This window comes from Amblyomma americanum, chromosome 8 (genome assembly GCF_052857255.1).
Source record: "Amblyomma americanum isolate KBUSLIRL-KWMA chromosome 8, ASM5285725v1, whole genome shotgun sequence".
Taxonomy (NCBI): Eukaryota; Metazoa; Arthropoda; class Arachnida; order Ixodida; family Ixodidae; genus Amblyomma; species Amblyomma americanum.
The window spans coordinates 23692379-23717578 of NC_135504.1; the positions used below are offsets into that span (position 1 = coordinate 23692379).

Here is a 25200-nt window from a genome sequence, read left to right on the forward strand (position 1 = left end):
AAATGATTTGATTTATGGGTGTTTAACGTCCCAAAGCGACTCAGCCTATGAGGGACGCCGTAGTGAAGGGCTCCGGAAATTTCGACCAAATGGGGTTCTTTAACGTGCACTGACATAGCACAGTATACGGGCCTCTAGAATTTCGCCTCTATCGAAATTCGACCGCCGTGGCCGGGATCGAACCCGTGTCTTCCGGGCCAGCAGCCGAGCGCCATAACCACTCAGCCACCGCGGCGGCGGCGATAAAAAAAATGGCCTGTTGGAGTAACTTGCATAGTATACTGGTGAGCGACTTGGTAAATAGTTTAATATAGAATGCTTTAGATCGGATTTATGAATTGGAGCAACCTCCACAATTTTCCATTCGTCCGGCAGTACACCAATGTAAAGGGTCTGCTGAAGCAGTTTTCAGAACATAGGAGAGGAATATATTTTTGTTTCTTCGATAAACATAGCATTATGGTTATTCACATCACCAGAAGAGAAGCACTATTTCAAAGAATGTATTAATTTTCTAACATTGACTTGACCAATTGACGCAGGCAACATATGGGTAACTTGACAAGGTGGACATGATGATGCACAGCACATGTAACAAAGGGAAAGTCCATGTGATACAAATTCAACATTCAGCATCCAAGCACGAGCTTGTGGGCTTTTTCCTTGAACTTGTGTTTGTTCCCTTTCCCCTACTCTCTTTTTGTCTCGTAATGTTATACATATGTTTGTAATTTGCAAACTTGCGAAGGGCCACGACCAGAGTGAAACCCGTATCACTGCTCTTAGACCTGCCTCCGCCTTTCGAAAAGGAGCTGAAGAACAGAATAAAGAATAGAAAGATTGGTCAGACGGGCACTTTAGCTTTAGCTGTCATTGGTGGAGGACGACCTTAATAGAGACCATTTAAGGTACTTATGTACAGAAATCAAGGTAGGGTGTAGGGACTCAAGGCAGGTCACGGATTTTCAGATTAAGTCCATGGGAATGTTGATGTAGTATCTAGAGAACATACGTGGCGATAACAACTTGCTCGACGAACGAGCCCCTCTGGCGCAGTTATCGCCTTTTTTCTACCGGACCTTGCCACTTTGTGGGACTACAAGCTCGTAAGCCTATGTGCCAACTTCGCAACAAGAGCAGTTTTTTTAGTCCCGTGATCACTAATCGAGGACATTAATGAACTTTTTGTTGTGACTATATCCCTTCTACAATGTGGCTCTTAATCGGGGCACCTGTGACTTTGAAGAACTCTTCTGCGCAGTGTCTCTGCCATCGACGTGTACTTGGGAGATAACGGATTTGTAGCCGAATACGCCGTTGATTCCCCTATTTTCACAAACGGATATAGCAGACGCGTACCCGCCGCGGTGGCTCAGTGGTTAGGGCGCTCGACTACTGGTCCGGAGTTCCCGGGTTCGAAGCCGACCGCGGCGGCTGCGTTTTTATGGAGGAAAAACGCTAAAGCGTCCGTGTGCTGTGCGATGTCAGTGCACGTTAGAGATCCCCACGTGGTCGAAATTATTCCGGAGCCCTTCACTACGGCACCCCTTTGTTCCTTTCTTCTTTCACTCCCTCCCTTATCCCTTCCCTTACGGCGCGGTTCAGGTGCCCAACGATATATGAGACAGATACTGCGCCATTTCCTTTCCCCCCCAAAACCAATTATTATTATTATATTGCAGACGCAGCGATGCAGCTGAACACTGGCGCCACAGCTAGGAGGAATTCACAAGCTTTCCCTATTATACGCGGTTGCCGAATACCACGGCTCCACGTGACTAGTTGGAAGCCGTGCATTAGGCAGCGGGAAAGCATACGCGTTTATCAGCTTCTTTGTCGACAGCCTTAGGCTGAACTTCTCATTGTAATAAAAGCCGGAGAGACTTAGAGGACCTGTTGAGGTATAACATCTTTCGCGCCAATTTCTGGCTGCTACTACACCAGTGTAGTAGTACCAAGTGTTCGCCACAGCGGCCCTATAAAATTCAGTATAGGAGGCTCCACTCCCGTGCACGTATTTTACCATTGCGATATAGATGCAGCCTCTACAGCAGAGTTGTGAAGAGACGGATACACTATATATAGTGCGTGCGTGTTTTCCGAACAATGCTCCACAGAATGCGACTATAAGTTGTTGATCTGGTGCCACACAAGTTCGGGGCAGCAGGTGAAATATAAGCGTTACTGCTTTCAAAATCCGCTTAAATGAGTGGAACCGTGTTCCAGATACGAAATCCGATGAAACGCGCGAAGCAACGTTCCAGTTAAAATAAGAAGCTTTGTGTGGAGCAGTGGTGTGCATCCGCGTATATATCCGCGTATAAGACCATTTCGTCCATACACTGAAGACTGTCAGATGTGACCGCGTTCTGGTGACCGAACTTCACGGGTTGAGCCTCCATTTGCCCAAAGGTTATTGCCTTCAGTCGATGTTTTGCGTTCACGTCCCCCACTTTTGCAGTTCACCGTTATCATGCAGTGTTGGCGGTAACGCGTTCCTTTTTTGGGTAACTTAGTAACGTACTCGATACCATTAGGGAACTGTAACGGGTAACGTACTTTCGTTAACATTTTTCGGTAACGTGAGGTGTCACATTACTAGTTACTTTTGTTCCAGTTGTCACCCACTCCGCCTTCTTTGTTGATGTTGCCCATAGACAAACAGATGCTCTCGACGACCTTGTTGCGGCTCTCATACATGCTAGAAAACACCTGCTGTTGACGACGCACCCAACTAAAAAAAAGTCAGAATAGCCATACACCACGAAACACGTGCACGAACACGCATTCACACACTTGCCTTCACCTACTTCCCCTTCCCGAACCACTGCACACGCACAACTCTCTACAGAGTGGAAGCATGCCGAGCATTTGGGAACGTCATATTTTTCAGATTTACCTCAAATTTATTCAGAGTTCAGCGGTGTTTTCTTTATGAAGTTAGAATTGATGATGAAGTGTCATTTCGTGTTTAATGTCACGTTCAGAAAATGGCTTCACCATGTGCCACAGAGTTATAATCTATCACTTGTAAATCTACAGACAACTTTAGGCCACTATAGCATTGATAAACTCCTGCACATTTGTGCAAATTATTCTCGCTAAATCAGCATTTCGCGTAAAATCGTCCTTTGGGCCAGCAGTTTTGTGTGAAATGAGCTGTATGAAATTGTTATCGTGAGTTTATAAGACGAAGACGCACTAATTAAAATTTATGGCCATGCAGTATCGGCCAAGTAACGTGCGCGCGGTAACGGTAACGCGTTACTTTTCTTTGTTGGTAACGCCGAGCGGTAACACGTTCCTTTTTTCTTAGCGTAACGAGTAACGTATTAAGTCACTTTTTTTCGGTAACGCCTACAACACTGCCATTATGACGTCGCGCGTTTGGCGCACCTTGGACATTATTTCCTCGCAACTTCTGAGCGTAGTTCAACTCACAGCAATTAATTCTCTAAAAGTATGTTTTACGATTGCTGGTAATAACGTGGTCCAGAATGTTTTTGATAAACCCTGCGTTCCTACCCGATGGTACCCTCTGACCGGGAGTAGTAGTGCCTAACTGACCATATATTGTTTTCTTTTGTACCCGCCATATTCCCGACTTCCTACCTCCCTTCTGCCACGAATATACTTGGCTACTTTTGTTTACAGCCAAGACAGTATACATATTGTCACGTGCTGGCTACAACGCCGTACGTGATGGGCGAGCCGCCTGAAGTGGTTCCTGAATGAACTTTATTGGGGTCACTGCTAATCAAACACTTGCGACGATCACAGCAAAGAGTAATTTAAGTTATGTGAATCAGCATAAAACTGGTATGAGAAGAATTACACCACTTATCGGTGCTCCCACGACAATGCACATTAGAAAGCTAATGTTCGTATGACTTCAAACCACAAACCTCCTTTCGAAGGAGGCTTGGGTTTTGCAAGGAGGCACCGGAAGGAAGCGAGAGCAGAAGCGCCAACGAAGGCTTTGTGGAAGTGATTCCGGAATAAGCAGTTCAGTTAATTTTGCTCTGTATGAAGTCGCCTGTGGTTCCGTTACGGCCTGAAGGTTCTAGCATCGGATTGCCACTCAACGTTGCAAGAGGCCTCTCCGGCAGTCGGCCTCGCCACATTACACTCGTGCACCTGCGGTCGTAGCGGAAGTTCTCGTTTTGTTGCTTTACCAGCAAAGTAAGTACTTTGATGACTGTTCGCCGTTCGCCACAGCTGGTCGTATATGACGACAGCTGCAAACAAAACCGAAAACATCCTTTTTATGTGAGCGCCACGCAAACAGCTAGGCACTGTTTCAACTACGCAAACCCAATACAGGTGAGATATACCTCAACTTTTCAGACCACATCTCTTTAACTATAAGCTAAATTTCTATAAATTATGCTCGACTGCGTGAGTGCTAGCTTACAATCCCTGAAATTAACAAGTAACGCCAAGTAAGTTAAATATATTGTTAATCAAGCTGCCCCTTAGGGGCCCTACGCTCTTCTCCAGTTCTTATACGCAGTGCACATGAAGTGACTTATAGGAACACCACGAAAAAATTGAAGTTGTCTTGTATCGGTGTATAACGGCGCTCTTCTATAGTAAAACGATATGGAAGTTTTAAATAGGAAGTTCACGCTGGTGTTTTTAAAATAAGACGAGTGTTTCAGTAGCTGTATAAATTAACAGAAATCCAGTACGGATACAGTTCTGCAGAAGCCAGCTGCGAAGTGGTGCGCCGCCATTCGCAAGCGTTGAGGCATATCGTCGCTGAGTCTCCTGCATGTAGAAGCTGTGCACTGGTTCTCTTGCCTTCCCCGTGATGGAGCCACCAATCGCGGGAAGACGTGTTCTCAAATTTATGCAGCGCGCGCCGTAAGGCTCAGATCGCCGTAGGTTCAACCACAGGGTTCAACATAGCCACAATTTACTATCCAGAGCTGGGAATTGTTCAACCCTCCTTCATGCAGATAGGCCTCGGGGCCTTAACTTTGTTGCAGGCTGAAGATGAAGATTGCTGAATTTTATATACCTATCTTGTCCGTCGCTGTCGCCAGGTAAGTCATCTCCCTCTTTGGGGTATAAGCCCAGAAAATGTGGACAAACGCTGCCACTAAGTGCCGCCGCCAACGAATAAATAATTCCGCATGTACAGGTGTTTAATTATTAACGATATCGACATCGACCTTTAAGCTCCGCCTTAAGGGTCACCACCCGTTTTGTTTTGTTTTTTTTGTTTGCTTGCGTAATGAATGCGCTCATATAAAGAACGCACCCCCTTACTTAAAAAGCCCAAAAGAACTTTTTCCCCCTTTGCGTAACGAACGCACCCCTTTCTTTAGGCGCGCAGTCTGCTGCTGATGATATTGAATACTAGCAGGCGCTCTATTTAGAACGCCAGAAGAACTGCGCATTAGTGTAAAGATCTATACGTCGAATATAAAGGCTACTGCACCCTTATACCTCACCCTAAAGGACGAATAGGAAATATGAATGTTCCGCGCGGAATCCGAGAACTAATACTAGAAACCACGTCTATAGTCACTAAGGGTACTCTGACCAATCTGACATATTAAATAATGTAGCAACTTGCTACCGCTCTGCTTCGCTCTGAATGCTGAGAGTTGTTCTAGAGTCAACTCCAGTTTTGTTCTGTTTTGAGAGCATTATCTGCAGCTACACAGGTTATACGTACGGGTTTTACGTAAATGTGAAGAAATTAAATTGTTTTTTTGGGGAAAAGAGATAGCGCAGTATCTGTCTCATATATCGTTGGACACCTGAACCGCGCCGTAAGAGAAGGGATAAAGGAGGGAGTGAAAGAAGAAAGGAACGAAGAGGTGCCGTATTTTCGAGCACGCACACTATGCTGGAAAGCGATTTTATTTTTATTAAGATGAGTCGCACCGTATGAAGTATTTATTTCGCCATTGTCACACTGTCCCGTTTTTAACTTTTTCAAAATTTTTCTGAATATTTTACCTTGCGTAATTAACGCATCCCCGTAATTCTCAGAGACTCTTGGGGGAAAAAGTGTTAATTATGCGAGTAACTAAAGTAGGTGCTCACAGGTACATACGTACTGCCATGGTACTTCCAATTTCTTTTGATCATGCAGTTCTTATCATGCAAGGTCTCAGCTACCCTTCTGAGACCGAGTTATCTGCAGTTACGTTCTTCGGCGTCGATAGCCCGGATCGCGACCGGTCGAAACAACATGTGTGCATTTCTACAACGCTCAAAATCATTCCGGATGGCGGTGAAGGTTTCTTTCCCGAAGCAGCTCGTTTCATGTTAAAATAATAGCAGTTGACATTCGCGCAGCCCCGCCGCGGTGGCTCAGTGGTTAGGGCGCTCGACTACTGATCCGCAGTACCCGGGTTCGAACCCGACTGCGGCAGCTGCGTTTTTATGGAGGAAAAACGCTAAGGCGCCCGTGTGCTGTGCGATGTCAGTGCACGTTAAAGATCCCCAGGTGGTCTAAATTATTCCGGAGCCCTCCACTACGGCACCTCTTTTTCCTTTCTTCTTTCACTCCCTCCTTTATCCCTTTCCTTACGGCGCGGTTCAGGTGTCCAACGATATATGAGACAGATACGTGCCAGGGCCCTTCACTGGGCCTGCAGTATGTCCTAAATAAATAAATAAATAAATAAATAAATAAATAAATAAATAAATAAATAAATAAATAAATAAATTTACTTTCCCCCAAAACCAATTATTATTATTATTATTATTATTATTATTATTATTATTATTATTATTATTATTATTATTATTATTATTATTATTATTATTATTATTATTATTATTATTATTCGCGCTCATGACAGTGACGTGTTGCCTCTTTCCATCTTTGGGTGGCAAAATTTCTGTTGTCTCAGGGCCACATCTTCTATATTACTAATGGGATTACACCCGCGATACAGCAGTGGTGCGGGAGAGGCTATTATTTTTCATTCATTTTTGTCGCCTCGACTTATATTCTGTAAAAGCCCGCAGGAACTCAAGGCGCTGACTGCAGAGTTTGCATCGTCCTTCCAAAAACTTCCTTAGACAATCTATACACCGTCCATAGACTTCTGTCTATAAAGTCTATAGATTCTCTATAGACGAACACCAGAGAACAGTTTATAGGCAATACAATCCGATAGACAGTCTATACACAATCTACAGATTTATGGTCATACTCTTTAAGTAGACCTTTGTCTATAGATAGTCTATAGACTATGAATGGACTAAACTAAATAACTATAGGAAGAAAATACAGTCTATAGACTGTCTAGCGACCATTTTTATAAGGGCGTAACCTTTCGCCAGCCCAGCTGAGTGCGTGCAGACACAAATTCGCGGAAGTAATGCGATCGGGCTCGAGTACTCTGTAGGGTGTTATGAGTGCTCGACGATTACGCCTCGTTTCCGGCTCATTAACTCTATTTTATCAGAGTTTATTGTGTTATGTTATTATTTTCGTTCAAAACAATAATCTTCACGCCTAAATACTATATCAAGGTTTTAAGGCAGCACACGTGTAAGTTTTTCATCGCTAGATACCTACGATTGACTTTATGCAGGCATATACACGCCTTCGTAAAAAGTGCCATAAACGGATCGACCACGAAACACCAGGATTTTTCAAAGAAAATCCCGAGGCATCGTTGAAAAAACTTTTTGTTTCAGGGACGCACATAGCACTAACATTTTTGAAAATTTTGAAATTTTGAGTGGTGGAAAATTATGTGTGCACGAAATTAGCAGATTACGTGCTTTCAAGCAAACTGTTCTGAGATATAATTTTTATGCATTCGCTAGGGAGCATCAAAAAGCTTCCTATTTGGTTGAAGAATGCTAAGCTCGCCTCAAACACAGAAATACCTACTAGACGTAGTGCATACAAAGAAAAGCTACAAGTTCTATACATATAAGCACACTGCGGCGTAAACAACATCTGAAACAGCTGTGCGTACAACAAACTATAACATGGATCAGAATTCTCGTTTGTGCAAGTTGGTGACCGCTCATGTTGACTTCACAGCGCGAAACAGACAAGGACGAAAGAAACGAAACGATAGGGGCGGGGGAGGGGGGGCTGTCATTTCGGGAGCCTCTGACAGGTGTCAAATGCACCCGTCCCTGTCGTTTTGTGTCTGTCGTCCCTGTCTGTTTCGCGCTGTGAAGTCAACAAAGTATATGAGAAAACAGTTTGTGCAGAAACTGCTTTCCCAGCCCCGCGGTGGCTCAGGGGTTAGGGCGCTCGACTACTGATCCGGAGTTCCCGGGTTCGAACCCGACCGCGGCGGCTGCGTCTTTATGGAGGAAAAACGCTAAGGCGCCCGTGTGCTGTGCGATGTCAGTGCACGTTAAAGATCCCCAGGTGGTCGAAATTATTCCGGAGCCCTCCACTACGGGACCTCTTTCTTCCTTTCTTCTTTCAGTCCCTCCTTTATCCCTTCCCTTACGGCGCGGTTCAGGTGTCCGCCGATATATGAGACAGATACTGCGCCATTTCCTTTCCCCAAAAAACCAATTATTATTATTACCCCCCCCCCCCCTTGCCCCGCCGCGGTGGCTCAGTGGTTAGGGCGCTCGACAACTGATCCGGAGTTCCCGGGCTCGAACCCGACCACGGCGGCTGCGTCTTTATGGAGGAAAAACGCTAAGGCGCCCGTGTGCTGTGGGATGTCAGTGCACGTTAAAGATCCCCAGGTGGTAGAAATTATTCCGGAGCCCTTCACTACGGCACCTTTCGCTTGCTTTCTTCTTTCACTACCTCCTTTACCCTTCTCTTACGGCGCGGTTCAGGTGTCCTACGATATATGAGACAGATACTGCGCCATTTCCTTTCCCCCAATACCAATTATTATTATTATTATTAGCCCTCTCCTTAGCTGAGTGAGTTTGATATTTGTCTATTCTCTTTTGTCACCTGCCCATTGGCTGCCTTCTGTCAGCGTGTGGGCATACTCGATGCCTAACTGCAGCCAGGTTAAGTGCGATCCGGGGACCTGCCCCGAAAAGCAGTGCTCCTGCGGAACTTACAAGGACTTCTGTGGCTGCTGCGACATTTGCTACAAGGTACGCACTGCTCAAGCCGAGCTTTCGTAAAGAAAGCTGGCACGTGGGCATTTGGTGATTGAGAACACAGTTACCGCAAAGGGCTAGCACTCGACCTTACCTGCCTCGAAACTACGTAAATACCGTAATTTCCAGACACTAGTCAGCACCCAGTCCGTAGTCTGAGGTGCTCAATTTTTCCCGAGAAAAAAAGGTATTACTAGACTGTCCGCAGCTCTTTTGTGGACTGGGCTCACATATGGAACGCTTTGACTGCATTGTACCAAGAAACACACAGCGCAGGGAAGGTTGTTCTTGCCGGAGACATCTATACCGTATTTCTGAACGCACTGACTTCATGGCTTCTTAGGTGTCGCTGAAAAAGGACAGCTATAAATTAATTATGACAGTGAGGGGCATATGACCAGCCGAGCGCTTTATTTATGTTTTAAATAGGCAATAAGGGCAAATTAAAGCCAGCCTGTATCGAAATATTACCGCGTTCAAATCGTAAAAATGTCTCTTATAGTGAAAAAAAAAAGCTTTTATAAGTTGTAGAAAAGGCAAAAAACAAAGTTAAACACTGTCACCATCAGCGGTGTATTTTTCAAGTAAATTGCCGTCCATCAACAGCGCTTTTTGTGCTCGGACCCCAGATTCTAGGCTATACCGCCATTAATTTCTAAAAGGCAATCACGGAGTCCTTTTTTCGGTGTAGACGCCATAGGTTCGAATCTAGAGCGGGACAATTTTTAAATGCAATTTTCTCAACAGTAAATCCGTTTTTCGTTCGCGCATAAACGTTGACGTAGCCAGAATAAGTCAGCAAGTAGACTTTTAGTTAGGACAAAAATTGAGTAAAGTTGTCGTCAGTAATGTATTTGTCTGGGCTAGTCGGTACATGCTTCAAACTGAAGGCACAGCGCACGAAGGACGGGACTAAGAAAGTGACAAACACAGCGCTGTGTTTGTCTCTTTCTTAGTCTCGTCCTTAGTGCGCTATGCCTTTTGTTTGTCCTCAGTGCTTGTTTAGGAAAATTGGGCTGCTCCACCCTGCAACAACACTGACTGACCAAACCGGTATTGGCGACGTCGAAATTAAAAGCGTTTTCGTGCGCAGTAAGTAATGGCGTTATGAGAAATCACCCGCCGTGGTGGCTCAGTGGTTAGGACGCTCGGCTACTGATCCGGAGGACCCGGGTTCGAACCCGACCGCGGCGGCCACGTTACGATGGAGGCCAAACGCAAAAGGCGTCCGTGTGCTGTGCGGTGTCAGTGCACGTTAAAGGTACCCTGGTGGTCGAAATTATTCCGTAGCCCTCCACTACGGCACCTCTTTCTTCCTTTCTTCTTTCACTCCCTCCTTTATCCCTTCCCTTACGGCGCGATTCAAGTGTCCGCCGATATTTGAGACAGATACTGCGCCATTTCCTTTCCCCAACAACCAATTTACGAATTTACAACTTATGACGAAAGGAAAGACGCGCAAAATGTCGCACCTCAACCGCCCCTTTTCTTTCTTCTTTCACTCCCTCCTTTATCCCTTCCCTTACGGCGCGGTTCAGTTGTCCAACGATATATGGGACAGATACTGCGCCATTTCCTTTCCCCCCAAAACCAATTATTATTATTATTATCAACCGCCCCTTTAGGGAAGAGATGGAGGAGGGATCGAAAGAAGGAAGAGAGTAAAGACACGGAGTTGCAGACGGCTTATAATTGGTTTTTGGGAAAAGGAAATGGCGCAGAATCTGTCTCATATATAGCGTTGGACACCTGAGCCGCGCCGTAAGGGAAGGGATAAAGGAGAGAGTGAAAGGAGAAAGGAAGAAAGAGGTGCCGTAGTGGAGGACTCCGGGATAATTTCGACCACCTGGGGATCTTTAACGTGCACTGACATCGCACAGCACACGGGCACCTTAGCGTTTTTCCTCCATAAAGTTACATAATTTCGACCCCCTGGGATTAGTTACTGTGCATTATTAGATCGCAAAGTACACGGGTGTCTTTCACTTTTTATGTCCATTGAGACACGTCCGCACTCGCCGGGATGGCTCGGTGGCTTTGGCATTCGGCAGCTGATGCCCAGGTCCCGGATTCGATCAGGGCCGCGGCGGCCGTATTTCGATGCTGGGGAAATACAAAACCAACCGTGCGCTGTGCAATGCCAGCCCACGTTAAATAAACATTCGGACAAAACAGCCGAATGCCGTAACCTCCGACGCCGTAAACACCCATATGGTCCGGAGACGGAGGGCCATGGCAAAAAGAAATAATGGCGACTGAACAGACAGGTCCCAGAACTACTGCTATTCTATGCGGCACAGTGTAGTTCTTGCTGACGTTGCCACGGCCGGTACATTGGCCGAAAAGGAACGAATTTTTATTTTTGTTTTATTTATTGATACTGAAATCCCAGGAAGGAATTTGGGCAGGGTGGGAATACAGAAAAGACACAAGTATAGACATCAGATATTCCGAAGAAACAAATGCCAAACACGAATAAGAAGAAAAAAAGGCATCAGCCATACTGTCAATAAAGTCAACAAAGGCAGTATACAACAAAGGAGGGCAAATTAACAATAACACATATCAGATCTTTAGTGTCTGAATTATTACTAATCTCCAAGATCAACATGTAGGTCTCATTAATAAATTCAGAACTATATCGGGGTCAGGAATGGAATACAACAGAATACTAGTCATTAAAAACTGATGCTTCCGGTGAATGGTCTCAGAGATTGCTGCAGAACCTTGTCGTTAGTAAGCTCATAGCACTCCGCTACTCTTCTCGAAAAAAAAAATGAATCTCTGAAGCAGTTACTACACGATCGCCAAAAGGGGCGATTGTGAGACTGTAACGCTGTCTTGTAGTGTGACATTTTCAACATTCTTGGACTAAAATTTGAATATTGGAAAACTGTATGGTACTAGTATAGAAATATTGAAAGAAATGGTCCATTCTTACGATATGTAGCAAAATCTTTCCTTTATAGTGTTTCCATCGCTCGCATCCAGCAGTTATTATTCCGGAGCCCTTCACTACGGCACCTATTTCTCTCTTTCTTCTTTCACTCCCTCCTTTATCCCTTCCCTTACGGCGCGGTTCAGGTGTCCAACGATATATGAGACAGATACTGCGCTATTTCCTTTTCACCAAAAACCAATTATTATTATTATTATCCAGCAGTTATAAGGACGCCATAGAGAACCAATTGGGAACGCTTTTAACGGTATAAAAAACGCTAATAGCAAAAAATGCAAGCCTGACAACGGGCGATCTGCTAATATATTGATTGTTATAGTTAAATCTTACAATGTATAAAGAATTGCTCTCATAAAATCATTCCTGTTCAATATTGCTGCTGTCCAGAATTGTTTGGTATGCCTGATAAAGAGTAGTTTCCTTCATTCCGGTGACCACGGTCATAGGCCAGCAATCTGCTTCTTGTTGGGCCTGTGATTCTCCGTACAAGGTCAGTGTCTCTCACGGTTGGATTGACTTTGGCACGGCTTGACTCGCAGTGCCCTGGAGAGGAGTGCATCCTGCCCTTCAACGAAGTGTGCTCCGAAGGTTACGAGTGCGCAGTTGACAACCAAGGGTCCGTGGACTTTAAGGGACAGTGCAGGCCCCAACCGGCGGCTGAGCGCGGACACCATGCCTAGCAAGCACGCAGAAGTCGTCAGCCAGGTATCCCAGTTCCACGTGACTACACTGGGAAGCCTAGATTAGGCAGCACAATAAAACACTGTGTGAACCATCTACTCTACAGAGAGCCTTAAGTTGAACTTGTCATTCTAATAAAAGCCTAGTCTACGCGGCTTCTGCCCGCAGGCAACGAGTTCGGAGTCAGTTCCTTGCTGCTGCTCTCAAGGTTGCATACGCCAACGGTGCCCAATCCTGGCTCTAATTTTTTTTCTTTTTCTTCTTTGTCCTCAGACAGTGTCCAAGAGGAGGCCAAGGATAAAGGCTAAGAGCCTGACGAGGCCTTGGCCCCTTGTACAAACATTTGCAGCAACGAACAGAACTCAGGCATAAGTCATCACTGCTGAAAAATTTCCTTCAGGGCTTGTTAACATTTAGGCGAGAGAGGGACAAAACGCGACAGTTCATTACTTAGTGCTGCCTAGCTTATACATGTGGAATCATACTAATTTGGTATTTTTAGCTGACAATAGCTATCGCATATGTGCTCAGCTGACCAAACGTTGGTAAGTTTCGGTTTTTCTGAGCTGAGAAAAAAAACTGTGAAGTGAGGCTTGGTGAACAAAAAAGCAGTCTGAAAGCCGCGAAATTCTGCATGTGGCATTCTGAAAAATTGTACAGTGCCATAATCCTGGTGTCCGGTACAAACGTAAGTATTTAGTTATGGTTGGTTATTGGTCTTGTCATATGCGAAATTTAAGAATTTGGAGGCATCGGAATCTTAAGAGAGAATTATGTTAGCAGTAGGCTGAATCCTGGGGCGAAACGCGATATTTTATGTTCCGGAAGAACTAGAGGAAAGATACTTGTTTTCCTTCTTTCGTTAAAACTCGACCCATGTTTTGCCACTCTCTAGGATAGCCTCAACGCACAAAAGTAAAAAAAAAGCACTGAATTCAGACTAACGCGCTAAGGCGCTCGTGTGCTGTGCGATGTCAGTGCACGTTAAAGATCCCCAGGTGGTCGAAATTATTCCCGAGCCCTCCACTGTGGCACCTTTTTCTTCCTTTCTTCTTTCACTCCCTCCTTTATCCCTTCCCTAACGACGCGGTTCAGGTGTCCGCCGAGATGTGAGACAGATACCGCGCCATTTTCTTTCCCTAAAAAACCAATTAAGATTATTATTACCCCACCCAACACGAGAGGACTGGGAGGCTGCCCTGCTCGGCTGCTCAAACCTCCAGGACCAACGAGCCGTGGTAACAAGAGCCCGGGCCGCCGCGGAGGCCACAGGGGTCCCGAACTGGAGATCTCTCATAGTTATTGTGAGGGCCGGGCCCTTCAGGCCCGGTCCAAGCAATAAATCTTTTGTAAATAGTATAAATAAATGTTTTACACCGACACCACCAAAAAACATGAAGGGGGCTCCGGAGAGATGCAAGCAAGGATAAAATATGAAAGGCCGGAAATATGCACTAAAATATTTGGAATCACAATGTCGCATTCTTTCCGGTGGGCAAGAACAGCTACTTGTACAACGCATTGTGACAATGGAGGAATGACATAGGTGTGGTTTAAAATCCCATTCAAAAGCTAGTGTTAAGGTGCTTTGAATCGAACCAAATCATATGTCCGTTAAAGAAGGCTGAACTAAAGAACAGCAGCAATGGCGTATAGAAAGTGTCGGCTGCTGTTGCCCCGTCCTTGCGAAGTGCCTCATGAGAACCGCCATTGACATCCGCCCGGTTTGACGCAGGTGGCAGACGCCTGTCAGCAGGACGGCGCTGAATGATTAGTATGCACTCTGGCTGCGCCGTCGGACGGTAACCTATTTAAAAGTGCCGTTGGACGGCACTCTACACGGCACTCTCTAAATGGCAATCTCTAAACGCCACTCTCTACACACCACTCTCTTCACGGCACTCGCTTTAGAGCACTCTCTACAGGGCACTCTTTAGACGGCACTCTCTAAGCAGCACTCTCCACATGGCACTCTCTACACGGCACTATACACGGAACTCTCTAAACAGAACTCTCTACAGAACACTCGCTTTACGGCACTCTCTAAGCGGCTTTCTCTACATGGCCCTTTCGTCACGGCACTCTACACGGAACTCTCTAAACATCACTCTCTACTCTGAACTCTCTAAACGGCAATCTCTAAACGCCACTGTCTGCACGTCCCTCTACACAGAGCTCTCTAAACAGCACTCTCAAACGGCACTCTCTGCATGGCACACCCTAAACGTCACTCTGCACCCGCTGCGGTGGCTCAGTGGTTAGGGCGCTCGGCTACTGATCCGGAGTTCCCGGGTTCGAACCCAACCGCGGCGGCTGCGTTTTTATGGAGGAAAAACGCGAAGGCGCCCGTGTGCTGTGCGATGTCCGTGCACGTTAAAGATCCCCAGGTGGTCAAAATTATTCCGGAGACCTCCACTACGGCACCTCTTCTTCCTTTATTCTTTCACTCCCTCCTTTATCTCTTCCCTTACGGCGCGGTTTAGGTGTCCAATGATATATGAGACAGATACTGCGCCCTTTCCTTTCCCCCAAAACCAATTATTATTATTATTATTCTCTGTTGTGACAACTTTAACTTAGTAAAATTCACCTGTGTTTCCAGCGTCGCCCTGTTTACTACTTCCTCTTGTGAGCGCGTCCTTTTCGGCTGTTCTTAATCACGTTGGAGGCGAAACGTTAAGGCGCCCGTGTGCTGTGCGATATCAGTGCACGTTAAAGATCCGCAGGTGGTCAAAATTATTCCGAAGCCCTCCACTAAGGCACCTTATTCTTCCTTTCTTCTTTCACTCCCTTCTTTACGTCGTGAATTTGCCCCTTAGAAGGGCCACTTCTCAGGCACATACTATACAGCGGAGCATGAAACCAGCAATTTAACTACGCGGGATTGATAAGAGACATTTGATCTCACTATCCCGACTTCGTGTATTTTACGCAGTTACGTGTCTCTTAAAGGAAATAACGAAACAATAAAAATAACAATAAAAATTACGAAACAACGAAATAGCCAAACTGAACTGGATTAAAATGTTTGCTCGTTAGAACACAAATTGTACACTCGCGCGAGAATTTACTGCCAGCAGGAAGTGAAATAATATTCTCACGCTGTCAAAACCAATTTCGCTTACCCTGCCCGGCGGAATTTCGTCGAACACTTCACTACAAAGGTTTACAAGCATGTTAATCTCGCCAGCTCATTTAACTACGCTCGCGGCCGTCATACTGCACATGTTTCAATCAAAGCCACAAAGGACAACGCGACATCTGTTCTCATTAAAAACATTATACTATTTTCCTGTTTCAAGTTGGTCAATTTGGCCTCGGTCTGTCATCTGCTCTAGTGCGATGCAACTCAAGAAAGAAGCGGCGATGCCCCTCAAAAGAGGTTCTCCAGCAAATGGCGTTGCAGTTAATCCTCTTGCATGTGCTAGCGTGAAATTGTAAGGGCTTGAGGTTAAAGGGGATTAACCAGGGATGAACTGGATTGATCACTACATCATGACAATCGGTCGATGCGATTGGCTGTAGAGAGCCTTTTTTGAGGTGCGTTTGCGGCTTCTTTCTTGAGTTCCGTTCTGGTAAGCTTGGTGGAGCAACTACCCCGGACAGGCGGTGGTCCCGGGTTCGATCCCCTGACCAGAACGAATTTTTCTTGAACAGAAATGTAACTGAGAAGGTTGAACAGCGCTCCTGCAGCCGCATGACTCAATGGCATACTAATGAGTAATTACTCCCCCGAAAGCGGCTTCTTGTAAGAGGTCGCCATCACAACTCCCACAAGGAAGTACACGCGATGCACAATTGTTCTTTAATAGCCCTGGTGTGCCAGTAAGGCCCGCTTTCCGCTCCTAATGCTGCGGGATAAATTGAAACATACATACCGAAAGTGTCGAGCAATTGGGAGAACCTGGACATGTACGTACATACGTTAGGCTTCGAACGTTCCTACTAAGTCACGGGAGTCGAAGGACGGTTCGGTTGATTCAATGGTTAGCTCTGTTTTGTCGGCGGATGCCTTGACTGCTTCCTACGCTTCTAGCCACAAACTACAGTGTTTCTTTTTGAATAATGCTCCCTAATCAGCAGCATCAAGCTCGCTGTTATTCTCCTACAAAAAAAGCCATAGAAAACATTCTCATATCACTCCTTCCTACTGCACCACCACTTGCTAAGGCACTCGATCCAGCTGATGTCTACCACTACCTGTGGGCCTGCCTGCAAGCGCACTCAGTGAACTTTATCTTTTCCCTATCAAACTATACTAGCAGCTAAACCAACCGACCAGCTCAAACTGATTCGACATGGTAAAGCAAGAAGCGGTGCCAAAGGGCTGATGGACCGCTAGGGGCTTACACGGAGTACTAATAGTAATTTCAATAAAAGTTTGCACCTTCTCCTCCTCTCGTCATCCGCGTCGTTTCAGCCAACCAGGCGGATTACTTGAGACTGTGCCTCCGTGTGGACTATGCGTGAAAGCCGTTTACCAGGGTTATTTTGTCGATGAGGTACCAAGCGTTCGTCCTGTTTGTTTTTCTGTCCTTCGACGTAGTTTGTCTAAGCTAGCGCTGTCCAGTTCAACCGGTTATTTTATCGCTTGGTGATCTCCGGCCGAGATGCCAAGTTTGCGAGGCAAAGATCAAAGCAGACGAGTGATCGACCAAGTACTTCTGTGCTTTCTGAGCACATTTCTGGCATAAGCAAGAAGGCACGTGGTTTTACCATCGTCGAGCAAGAAATAATGAGAGCGCTGACCTTGATTTTAGTATTAGCTCGTTCTTTTGCACAGGCAGCATCTCGGGCTAGCCCCGTATAAAAAAGAGAGGCTGGCAGATGAATGGCTCACTTAACTGCTTCTCGTCTGCCGAACAAGACAGAGCGCCTTCTACTCTGAGAAACGTGACGAGGTAAGACGTTGCAAGCCACCTGTGTATGAAATCGCAGCATGTGAGGAGATGACCAAGGCCACGACGCCAAAACTTTAAATCAACAGCTTAGCGTAGGAGTGGCGAATACGGCGACCAGAAATAACTGACAAGAAGGAAGTACGCAGACGACGACCATTTGGATATTAACTAAAGCTGTTGTGGCGCATTCAGGTACAAGTTTATTTTTTATGTTTTATTTGTCGTACAGTTGCACTAGTACACTGTAATTGGGCGTATACATATTCAATCATGATTATTAACTGAAGAAATTTTTTATTCGCCTGGTGCTACTTAATTTTATTTTGTTACATTACACCATTGCCTGCCTAACCAGTACCTTGTAGTGTTGACTGTAATATATGCCTGTACTTTTTTTGTGTGTGGACAAGCTTTCTGCTGAACTGTCATCTGTCATAACGTCCCAAAGTGACTCAGGCTATGAGAGACGCATGGTATGGTATGGTATGGTATGGTATGGTATGGTATGGTATGGTATGGTATGGTATGGTGTGGTTTGGTATGGTATGGTATGGTATGGTGTTGTATGGTATGGTATGGTATGGCATGGCATCGCATGGCATGGTGTGGTGTGGTGTGGTATGGTGTTGTGTGGTGTGGTATGGCTTAGGTTTATGGGGTTTAACGTCCCAAAGTGACTCAGGCTGAGTGACGAATGGCATGGTATGGTATGGCATGGTATGGTATGGTATGGTATAGAGTGATGTGGTGTGTGATGGCATGGTATGGTAAGGTGTGGTATGGCATGGCGTGGTGTGGTGTGGCATGGCGTGGAATGCTATGGTATGGCATGGTGTGGTGTGGCGTGGCGTGGTATGGCATGGCATGGCATGGCATGGCATGGCATGGTATGGTATACGTCGGGTATCGTATACGAAGGAACACTGCATGCCCTGAAATGCAGCTGAGCGCGAACGCCACAGCTACGGGTAGCTCGCAGAAGCCTTCGTGATTACGCAATTCTCGAATATCACGTCTCCAAGTTACTTAACTCGGGACCAGTGGATTAAGCAGTCTAAAAGTCAATGCGTGAACTCATCGTATCTGCTCACAGCCTTACGCTCAACTTGTCATTCAAACAAAACATGAACACAAAGAGGCTCTGTGCACGTGTAAGACCTTTCCTGTCAGTTGCTTGCATGCCACGACTCCACAGGCTGAGGGCAAAACCCGCACGCCACAATGGCTCTGTGAGATTAAAACGGAGCCGCAACCAGAAGATGAGACGTCCAAAAGACGTCCCGTTGTCTGCGACCTTTTGCTCATCCAGGCGAATCACGTCGGACAGGGCCCCTGCGCAGGCGATGCGTAGAAGCAGTTTCCCAAGGCTATATAATCGCACGAATATCTCCGGTTGCGACGCCAAGTTTGAAAGACAGACGAAAGCAGACGAGAGAGCGAGCCATTATCTCCTTCGCTGCTTTCTGAGAAGACTTGTGGTGCAATCAGTAGGATTTGTTGTCTTACTATCCTCAGCAAAGTAGAATGAAAGAAATGACCAAGTTTTTATTATTAGTTCATATTTATTTTGCACGTGGCACTCTCTGAATCCTTGTTTAAAAAGAGGGCTGGAAAATGAACTGCTCGCCTGCTTCTCCTCTGTTGGACAAGACAGCACTCCTGGTACTCCGAGGAGCCGAAGGAGGTAAGACATCAAGCTGTTACCGCAGCAACTCGCTGCAGGTGCTGAAAGTTTTGACAACGGCCGTAATGCATGTAATAGAAAGTGGCAGAATAACAGGTTAGCGTAAGAGGGGCGAAAAGCAAGACCAGAATTTTCGGGCAATATGAAAATAGGTAGACAATGACCGTTTGACCTTTTTCGACTAAGGTTCTAATACTTTCAACGACCATTTGACATTTTTCGACTAAGGTGCTGATACTTCTCTAACTACAACGTATTAGCAGATCTTCCACTCTAATTGAAGCAGTAGTTACTTCTGTTCTGTAAATAAATTAAAACTAATGTGCGAATGTGTATATTGGTCCTCCGAAGAGAATACAAGCCCCAGAAAGGGGCCCATTAAAAAAGAAAAACATGTGCGAATGGACGTAGAAAAAAAGCTGAATTTAATAACGAAGGATTCCACCTGAATGCAAGTCATCTTAATGGGGATGGAATGAGTGAAGGATTAGTCATTTTGAAATTTGCGTCATTTGTACGAAACACCAAACTCCTAAAAAAGTAACATTAACTTGAAAATTCCCAGTGATCAGCAGACGTCGTTAAATTTCATTTTTCAGAACCTTTTCCCTGGCAGCATTGAACATGTGACGTTGAATTGTCACTACTATGTTTTCTCTAACGCGGTTCGCTGTGCAATTTCCATCGTTGTTGATGTGTCGCCTTGCTCTCAAGATTAAATGTAAACAAGTGTGAATTAGGCCTTATCTTGACAGCGCTGCCTCCACGTGTTTTTATCTCTCACTGTTGCAGAACAAACATGAAGACTGCCCTCATACTGACTCTGGTCCTCATCGTAACCGCTGTCTGGTGAGAGCTTTCAGAGGAATAGTGACGATTTGGTATCTTAAGTAGAAACGCATAGAGTTAGTTTTATCAAATTTCTTAAACAGGGAACAGTTCTGCTGAAAAAACTTAGAAACCATGGAAGTGGTAGAGTGAACATGGTGCCGAGAGTTCTGTAACAACAGGTTGCAGTTCATAAAATAAATTACTAACGCTCACAAGTCGGATTTACTCCAAATTCTTCGCGTAATGTTTCACGGGTAGCTTGTAGCTGGACACTTCTCGCAATGTGAGGCAATGACATTGAGGCCAAGGTCAACTGCAACCAAAGGTTAAGGTCAGGCTAAAAACTAAAAGGAAAAACCAACGACGATTCTTTGTACAAAATGTGAATAATGTGAATAAAAATAACGAGGAGTTGTTGTCGACGTTGATGAACTTTTCCTACGAAATTGTTTTTACTCCCACCGCGCCGTCATTGCAATACCCTAATCGCAACGTTAAACGACGTCTCCAGCCAATAAAAGCTCCGTGAGTTAATTATTAGCGAATGAAACGCCGTGATATCGATTTACAGCTTCACATCTCCCCTGAAGCGCATATCTTCTCTCCAGTCACAACCACGTTCAGGATATAGTCTTCAATATGCATGCTAGCCAGGACCAATGTATAACTGCCTCACACTTTATCTGTACGAGATACACTTTATGGTAACATTTAAACTTCCCTCACTTCTGAATAGATTAATTGCTGCAAATATTGATATAGAAAACATTAGCAGCTCTGACCTCCTCGACTACTTTATTTTTGAAGCCACATTTTCCTAGTATTCATACTTTGAACATAGCTCTTCTTACAATCTTTATAACAGCGCTCTTTGTTTCTTTTTTGTTGCTTTTATTGTTATTGCTTTAATCCTTATTGATTTTCTACACACATTGGTGATTGTTTTTTTTTTGTGTGTGTGAAGTGCCGTCGCATGCCACTGCCCACTTGCTGTACGGGGGTGGGGACCTTGTCAAGCGTTAACCGCTTTTATCCCCATCCCCTCCAACACTGCATGGTGATGGAAATAAATTATTATTATTATTATTATTATTATTATTATTATTATTATTATTATTATTATTATTATTATTATTATTATTATTATTATTATTATATAACGATAGACAGTTTATCTATCCACATGGATTGTGTAAACCAGTTCCGCGTGCATTTGCAAGCGTTAAGGCGATCTAGGCCGCACCATACACCGGCTCTTTTATGATGACGTTTTTTTTTCCCCATTGGCCGGTTGTGCCTTTGCTACCAGTGCCAGCCAGTGACGTTGCTAGCCAACTTCCGTGACGTCACAAGCGAAACCTATCAATGGTACTGAGGGAGCTTAAAGGTGCACTAAAGAGGAATCTGAACTCGTATTTTTACAGCGGGAAATTCATCTACACGTTCCGGGCATTCTTAGAAACTTCGCCCTGTGCGGCCGATTCCTCTAATTAAATCGGATTAAACGTCCCGGCTCCCGCCTTTTTTTGAACTCAACGCGGTAGGTATAAGAGCCAACCAACGCGTCAGCCAGTCCCGTGGCGGCTTGCCGCTCTGCCGTCGGCGGAGTGAAACGTATATCAAAGATTTCACGTGTATTTTTATTTACGTGGGCCTAATTTGCGGCTATATTGTCTGTGAGTGAAACTACTTATTCACGGAAACCTAAAAAACAAAATAAAAGCAAAAGCGAAGCCGCCACTGGACTGACTGAAAGGCACTCCACGCCTTGGATGACTCCGCCTACCTACCGCGTTGAGTTAAAAAAATGGCGGGAGCCGGGACGTTTAATCCGATCTAATTAGGGAAATAGGCCGCACAGGACAATAATTCGAAGTTTCTAAGAATGCCCGAAACGTGTAGATAGTCCTCGGGGTAAAAAGACGAGTTCAGATTCCTCTTTAGTGCACCTTTAAGTATAGAATTAAAGAAAGAGTCGTTAAAGAATACAGTCGTTACTACCTAGAACCGGACACTGAGAAGATGTCATTGACAAGCGCCTTGCGATAACGTGTGCTGAAATGCGAAACAAAAGGAACACATTGTGTTCGTGCTGACACTGCCACTTAACTTTTTCCTGTTTTTTTTTCTTCGTCAATGGACTGATTACCGACATGCAGCGTTTATGCAACGTCACCACCGTCATGTTGGTGCGCCCCAGACACGTGCCACAGCGTTGCACACTGCCCGTGCGGCACCCACAAGGACTACTGCGACTGCTGCGACCAGTGCAACGCGGTACGCCCCAACTTTCGAACTTGCCTCGGTAGCTGCTTGGGGGAAAGTAATTAACCATACCGCCTTGCGACCAGCTCTCACGTTATTGAATCGTCAGTCACCAGCTGAGTCTGCGCTACTGCGAGACGCATGAAGTGTCCCTCGTTACACATGTGGACGGCCCATAACACAGCTCTGGTATGTTACTGTCAGCGGGCACTGTTAATGAACGCGTGCTCTGAGCTCCATTCTCGCTGAAATTATTGACCAGTTATAAACTCGCTATATTCTGTTGTATCTTGAATTGCGAAAGAAGTGAATCAACAGCGCGAAAGATGGAGGACAAAAAATCTAGGGGCGATCAATTGGATTGATGCGGAGAATGGAGATAGCATTTTTCATTCACTCTGATTCCATTGCCTCTCACTCATCAATACATTTCCATCACGATTCTTTTCCAATTCTGATAATAATCTCATCCTGCTCTTATTCCATTTCTGTTCGTAATCGCTTCTTTTAATAACTTTTGCTGTCATAATTAGTACGGAGTCTCCCCTACAAGTTGAGAGGAGGCAGTTTGCAAGTGACACGTGGGAGATAGGGAAATGCTCTAAACCTGAACCTGCCACGGTTAGCAGGTGCAGGCATGCTGCCGCCGCTGACGACGGAGAGTTTTCTCCTTCATGACACTTCTAATGCTAGGCCATTAAAACAACGGAAAGACAGGACACAGCCCGGAAAGCCCTGCGTTGCCTGAAATTTCGAGGTTGTGAGCTTAGCGTATACCATTGGCCTTGCACACACAAATGCCAATGATGGGAGCCAAGAAATACTTTGGTTTTGCCTAGTTGGTGCATAGCCTCTAGATGATGCCAGGACGGCGCGAAAAGAACAAGAACAAAAGCGGCGCAAGACCTGTTGTGTTCTTGTGCCTCTTTTGTCCTTGTTCTTTTCGCACCATCCTGACATCGTCTAGCTGGGAGCCAAAACAGATGGATTAATACGGAGCTGATTTAGCAAAGAACTGGACCCTTACAGAAAAAATCTGAATCAACAGTGAGGCCAGCCGGAGAGTTTGTTTTGTATAGTTCCCACCTAACAGCACGAAAGCCGTGAGACAAAATAAGGGGAACGCAAGATAAGGCCCTTCTCTTTGTTCTTGTCTCATGTTGCCTTGCGTTGTTAGCTTAGAACGATGAAATACTACCTCGAATTTCTGTTGCTGAGGGATCCTTCGCTAGCATTTTCGCTGCAAAACATATTACATAAAACGAATAAGATAAGCCAGTCATATGATTCCTTGCTGGATCTAATGTCAGGAGTAACTGTTTTGATTGATAGCATTTGATTAGCACGAAACCTTGTGATCGATTATGATGACGGTGATTGGCACAAATCTGCATGCGACACACATGACGTAGCGCTGCTCGAAGGCTGACACGATTCCTGTCACCTGCGCAGTGTCCCGGCGATGAGTGTACCAAGATCTCCAAGGAGCCCTGTTCTGAGGGCCACCTCTGCGTCCCAGACAACCCCGAGCTGGGCTTCGAGAACGGCGGCAAAGGACACTGCAAGCCTCTCAACGATACCACCACTGAGCACCACGCATAGAATTGCTCCCTTATAAAAATGAACTATTCACGTTCTATGCACTTCTCATGGACTCTGTTGCCTTTCTGCAGACATTCCCTTTCGTCTATTTGTAGTTTATAGGCTGTCCACCCGCCGCTGTGGCTCAGTGGTTAGTGCGCTCGGCTACTGATCCGCAGTTCCCGGGTTCGAACCCGACCGTGGCGGCTGCGTTTTTATGGAGACAAAACCCTAAGGCGCCCGTGTGTTGTGCGATGGCAGTGCACGTTAAAGATCCCCAGGTGGTCGAAATTATTCCGGAGCCCTCCACTACGGCACCTCTTTCTTCTTTCACTGCCTCCTTTATCCTTTTCCTTACGGCGCGGTTCAGGTGTCCAACGATATATGAGACAGATACTGCGCCATTTCCTTTCCCCGAAAAAACAATTATTATTATTATTATTATTATTATTATTATTATTATTATTATTATTATTATTAGGCTGTCTTAGACTAAATGCTAATAAAAGTGTATGGTCATAAATCTATAAATTATTAGCTGACTGTATATACAATTTTTATCTTTTATAGATTTGTCTACTGGAATTGTCTATAAAAAGTCTAAAAACTTTATTGCTAAAAGTCAATGCAGAGTCTTTAGTATTTGTAAAGAAATTTTTATGAGGGCTGTCATCCTGTCTGGAAAGCCTGGTTATGTTCGTGCTTTCCCCCGTTTGTGCTTTCCGTCGTGCCAATATACGCCGAGATAATAATTGGTTTTTATTGGGGGAAAGGAAATGGCACAATATTTGTCTCATATATCGTTGGACACCTGAACCGCGCTGTAAGGGAAGGGATAAAGGAGGGAGTGAAAGAAGAAAGCAAGCAAGAGGTGCCGTAGGGAAGGGCTCCGGAATAATTTCGACCACCTGGGGATCTTTAACGTGCACTGACATCGCACAGCACACGGGCGCCTTAGCGTTTCTCCTCCATAAAAACGCAGCCGTCGCGGTCGGGTTCGGACCCCGGAACTCCGGATCAGTAGCCGAGCGCCTTAACTACACTGAGCCACCGCGGCGGGTAGCCACTGGAATTTGAAAACAAGAATCAAACATAAGGAAAGGTTGACCTCTTCTCTCACCCCCATTTAAGTCCAACAAGGGTTTCTTGCTCCCATGCTCCTCTCCTAAGTCAACAAGCGTTCTTGTCCAGACCGCGGGCAAGAAGAGCCGTCAGCAGAGGCATGC

At 45.3% G+C, this 25200-nt stretch overlaps 3 protein-coding genes across 4 annotated transcripts in view; 2 read left to right on the plus strand and 1 right to left on the minus strand.

Annotated features, from left to right (window-relative positions):
* The window catches only part of LOC144101118 (lysosomal alpha-mannosidase-like), a 138249-nt gene that overhangs the window by 102080 nt on the left and 10969 nt on the right, over positions 1-25200 (minus strand). The window lies entirely within an intron of this gene.
* Positions 4208-12874, plus strand: LOC144100140 (8.6 kDa transglutaminase substrate-like). Of its 2 annotated transcripts, XM_077633170.1 has the most exons (4): positions 4227-4323; positions 4992-5048; positions 8943-9066; positions 12571-12874. In XM_077633170.1, the coding sequence occupies exons 2-4, from the start codon at positions 4999-5001 to the stop codon at positions 12709-12711; spliced, it is 315 nt and encodes a 104-aa protein (XP_077489296.1). In that variant the 5' UTR covers positions 4227-4323; positions 4992-4998; the 3' UTR covers positions 12712-12874. The 2 variants fall into 2 exon arrangements, with proteins under 2 accessions (XP_077489297.1, XP_077489296.1); XM_077633171.1 differs by lacking the exon at positions 8943-9066 and having other exon boundaries at positions 4208-4323.
* On the plus strand, positions 19154-24030 carry LOC144101121 (8.6 kDa transglutaminase substrate-like). The gene is made up of 4 exons (XM_077634156.1): positions 19154-19297; positions 20090-20146; positions 22288-22405; positions 23846-24030. Exons 2-4 carry the CDS (start codon positions 20097-20099, stop codon positions 23993-23995), a joined length of 318 nt encoding a protein of 105 aa, XP_077490282.1. The 5' UTR covers positions 19154-19297; positions 20090-20096; the 3' UTR covers positions 23996-24030.

Excerpts from the sequence above, each read along its gene's own strand:
- LOC144100140 (XM_077633170.1), top strand. The coding sequence starts at position 4,999 with ATGAAGATTGCTGAATTTTATATACCTATCTTGTCCGTCGCTGTCGCC. Across the intron at positions 5,049-8,942 it reads TTGTCCGTCGCTGTCGCCAG|CGTGTGGGCATACTCGATGC; the intron begins GTAAGTCATCTC and ends GCCTTCTGTCAG. Across the intron at positions 9,067-12,570 it reads GCTGCGACATTTGCTACAAG|TGCCCTGGAGAGGAGTGCAT; the intron begins GTACGCACTGCT and ends CTTGACTCGCAG.
- LOC144101121 (XM_077634156.1), top strand. The coding sequence starts at position 20,097 with ATGAAGACTGCCCTCATACTGACTCTGGTCCTCATCGTAACCGCTGTC. Across the intron at positions 20,147-22,287 it reads CTCATCGTAACCGCTGTCTG|CGTTTATGCAACGTCACCAC; the intron begins GTGAGAGCTTTC and ends ACCGACATGCAG. Across the intron at positions 22,406-23,845 it reads GCTGCGACCAGTGCAACGCG|TGTCCCGGCGATGAGTGTAC; the intron begins GTACGCCCCAAC and ends TCACCTGCGCAG.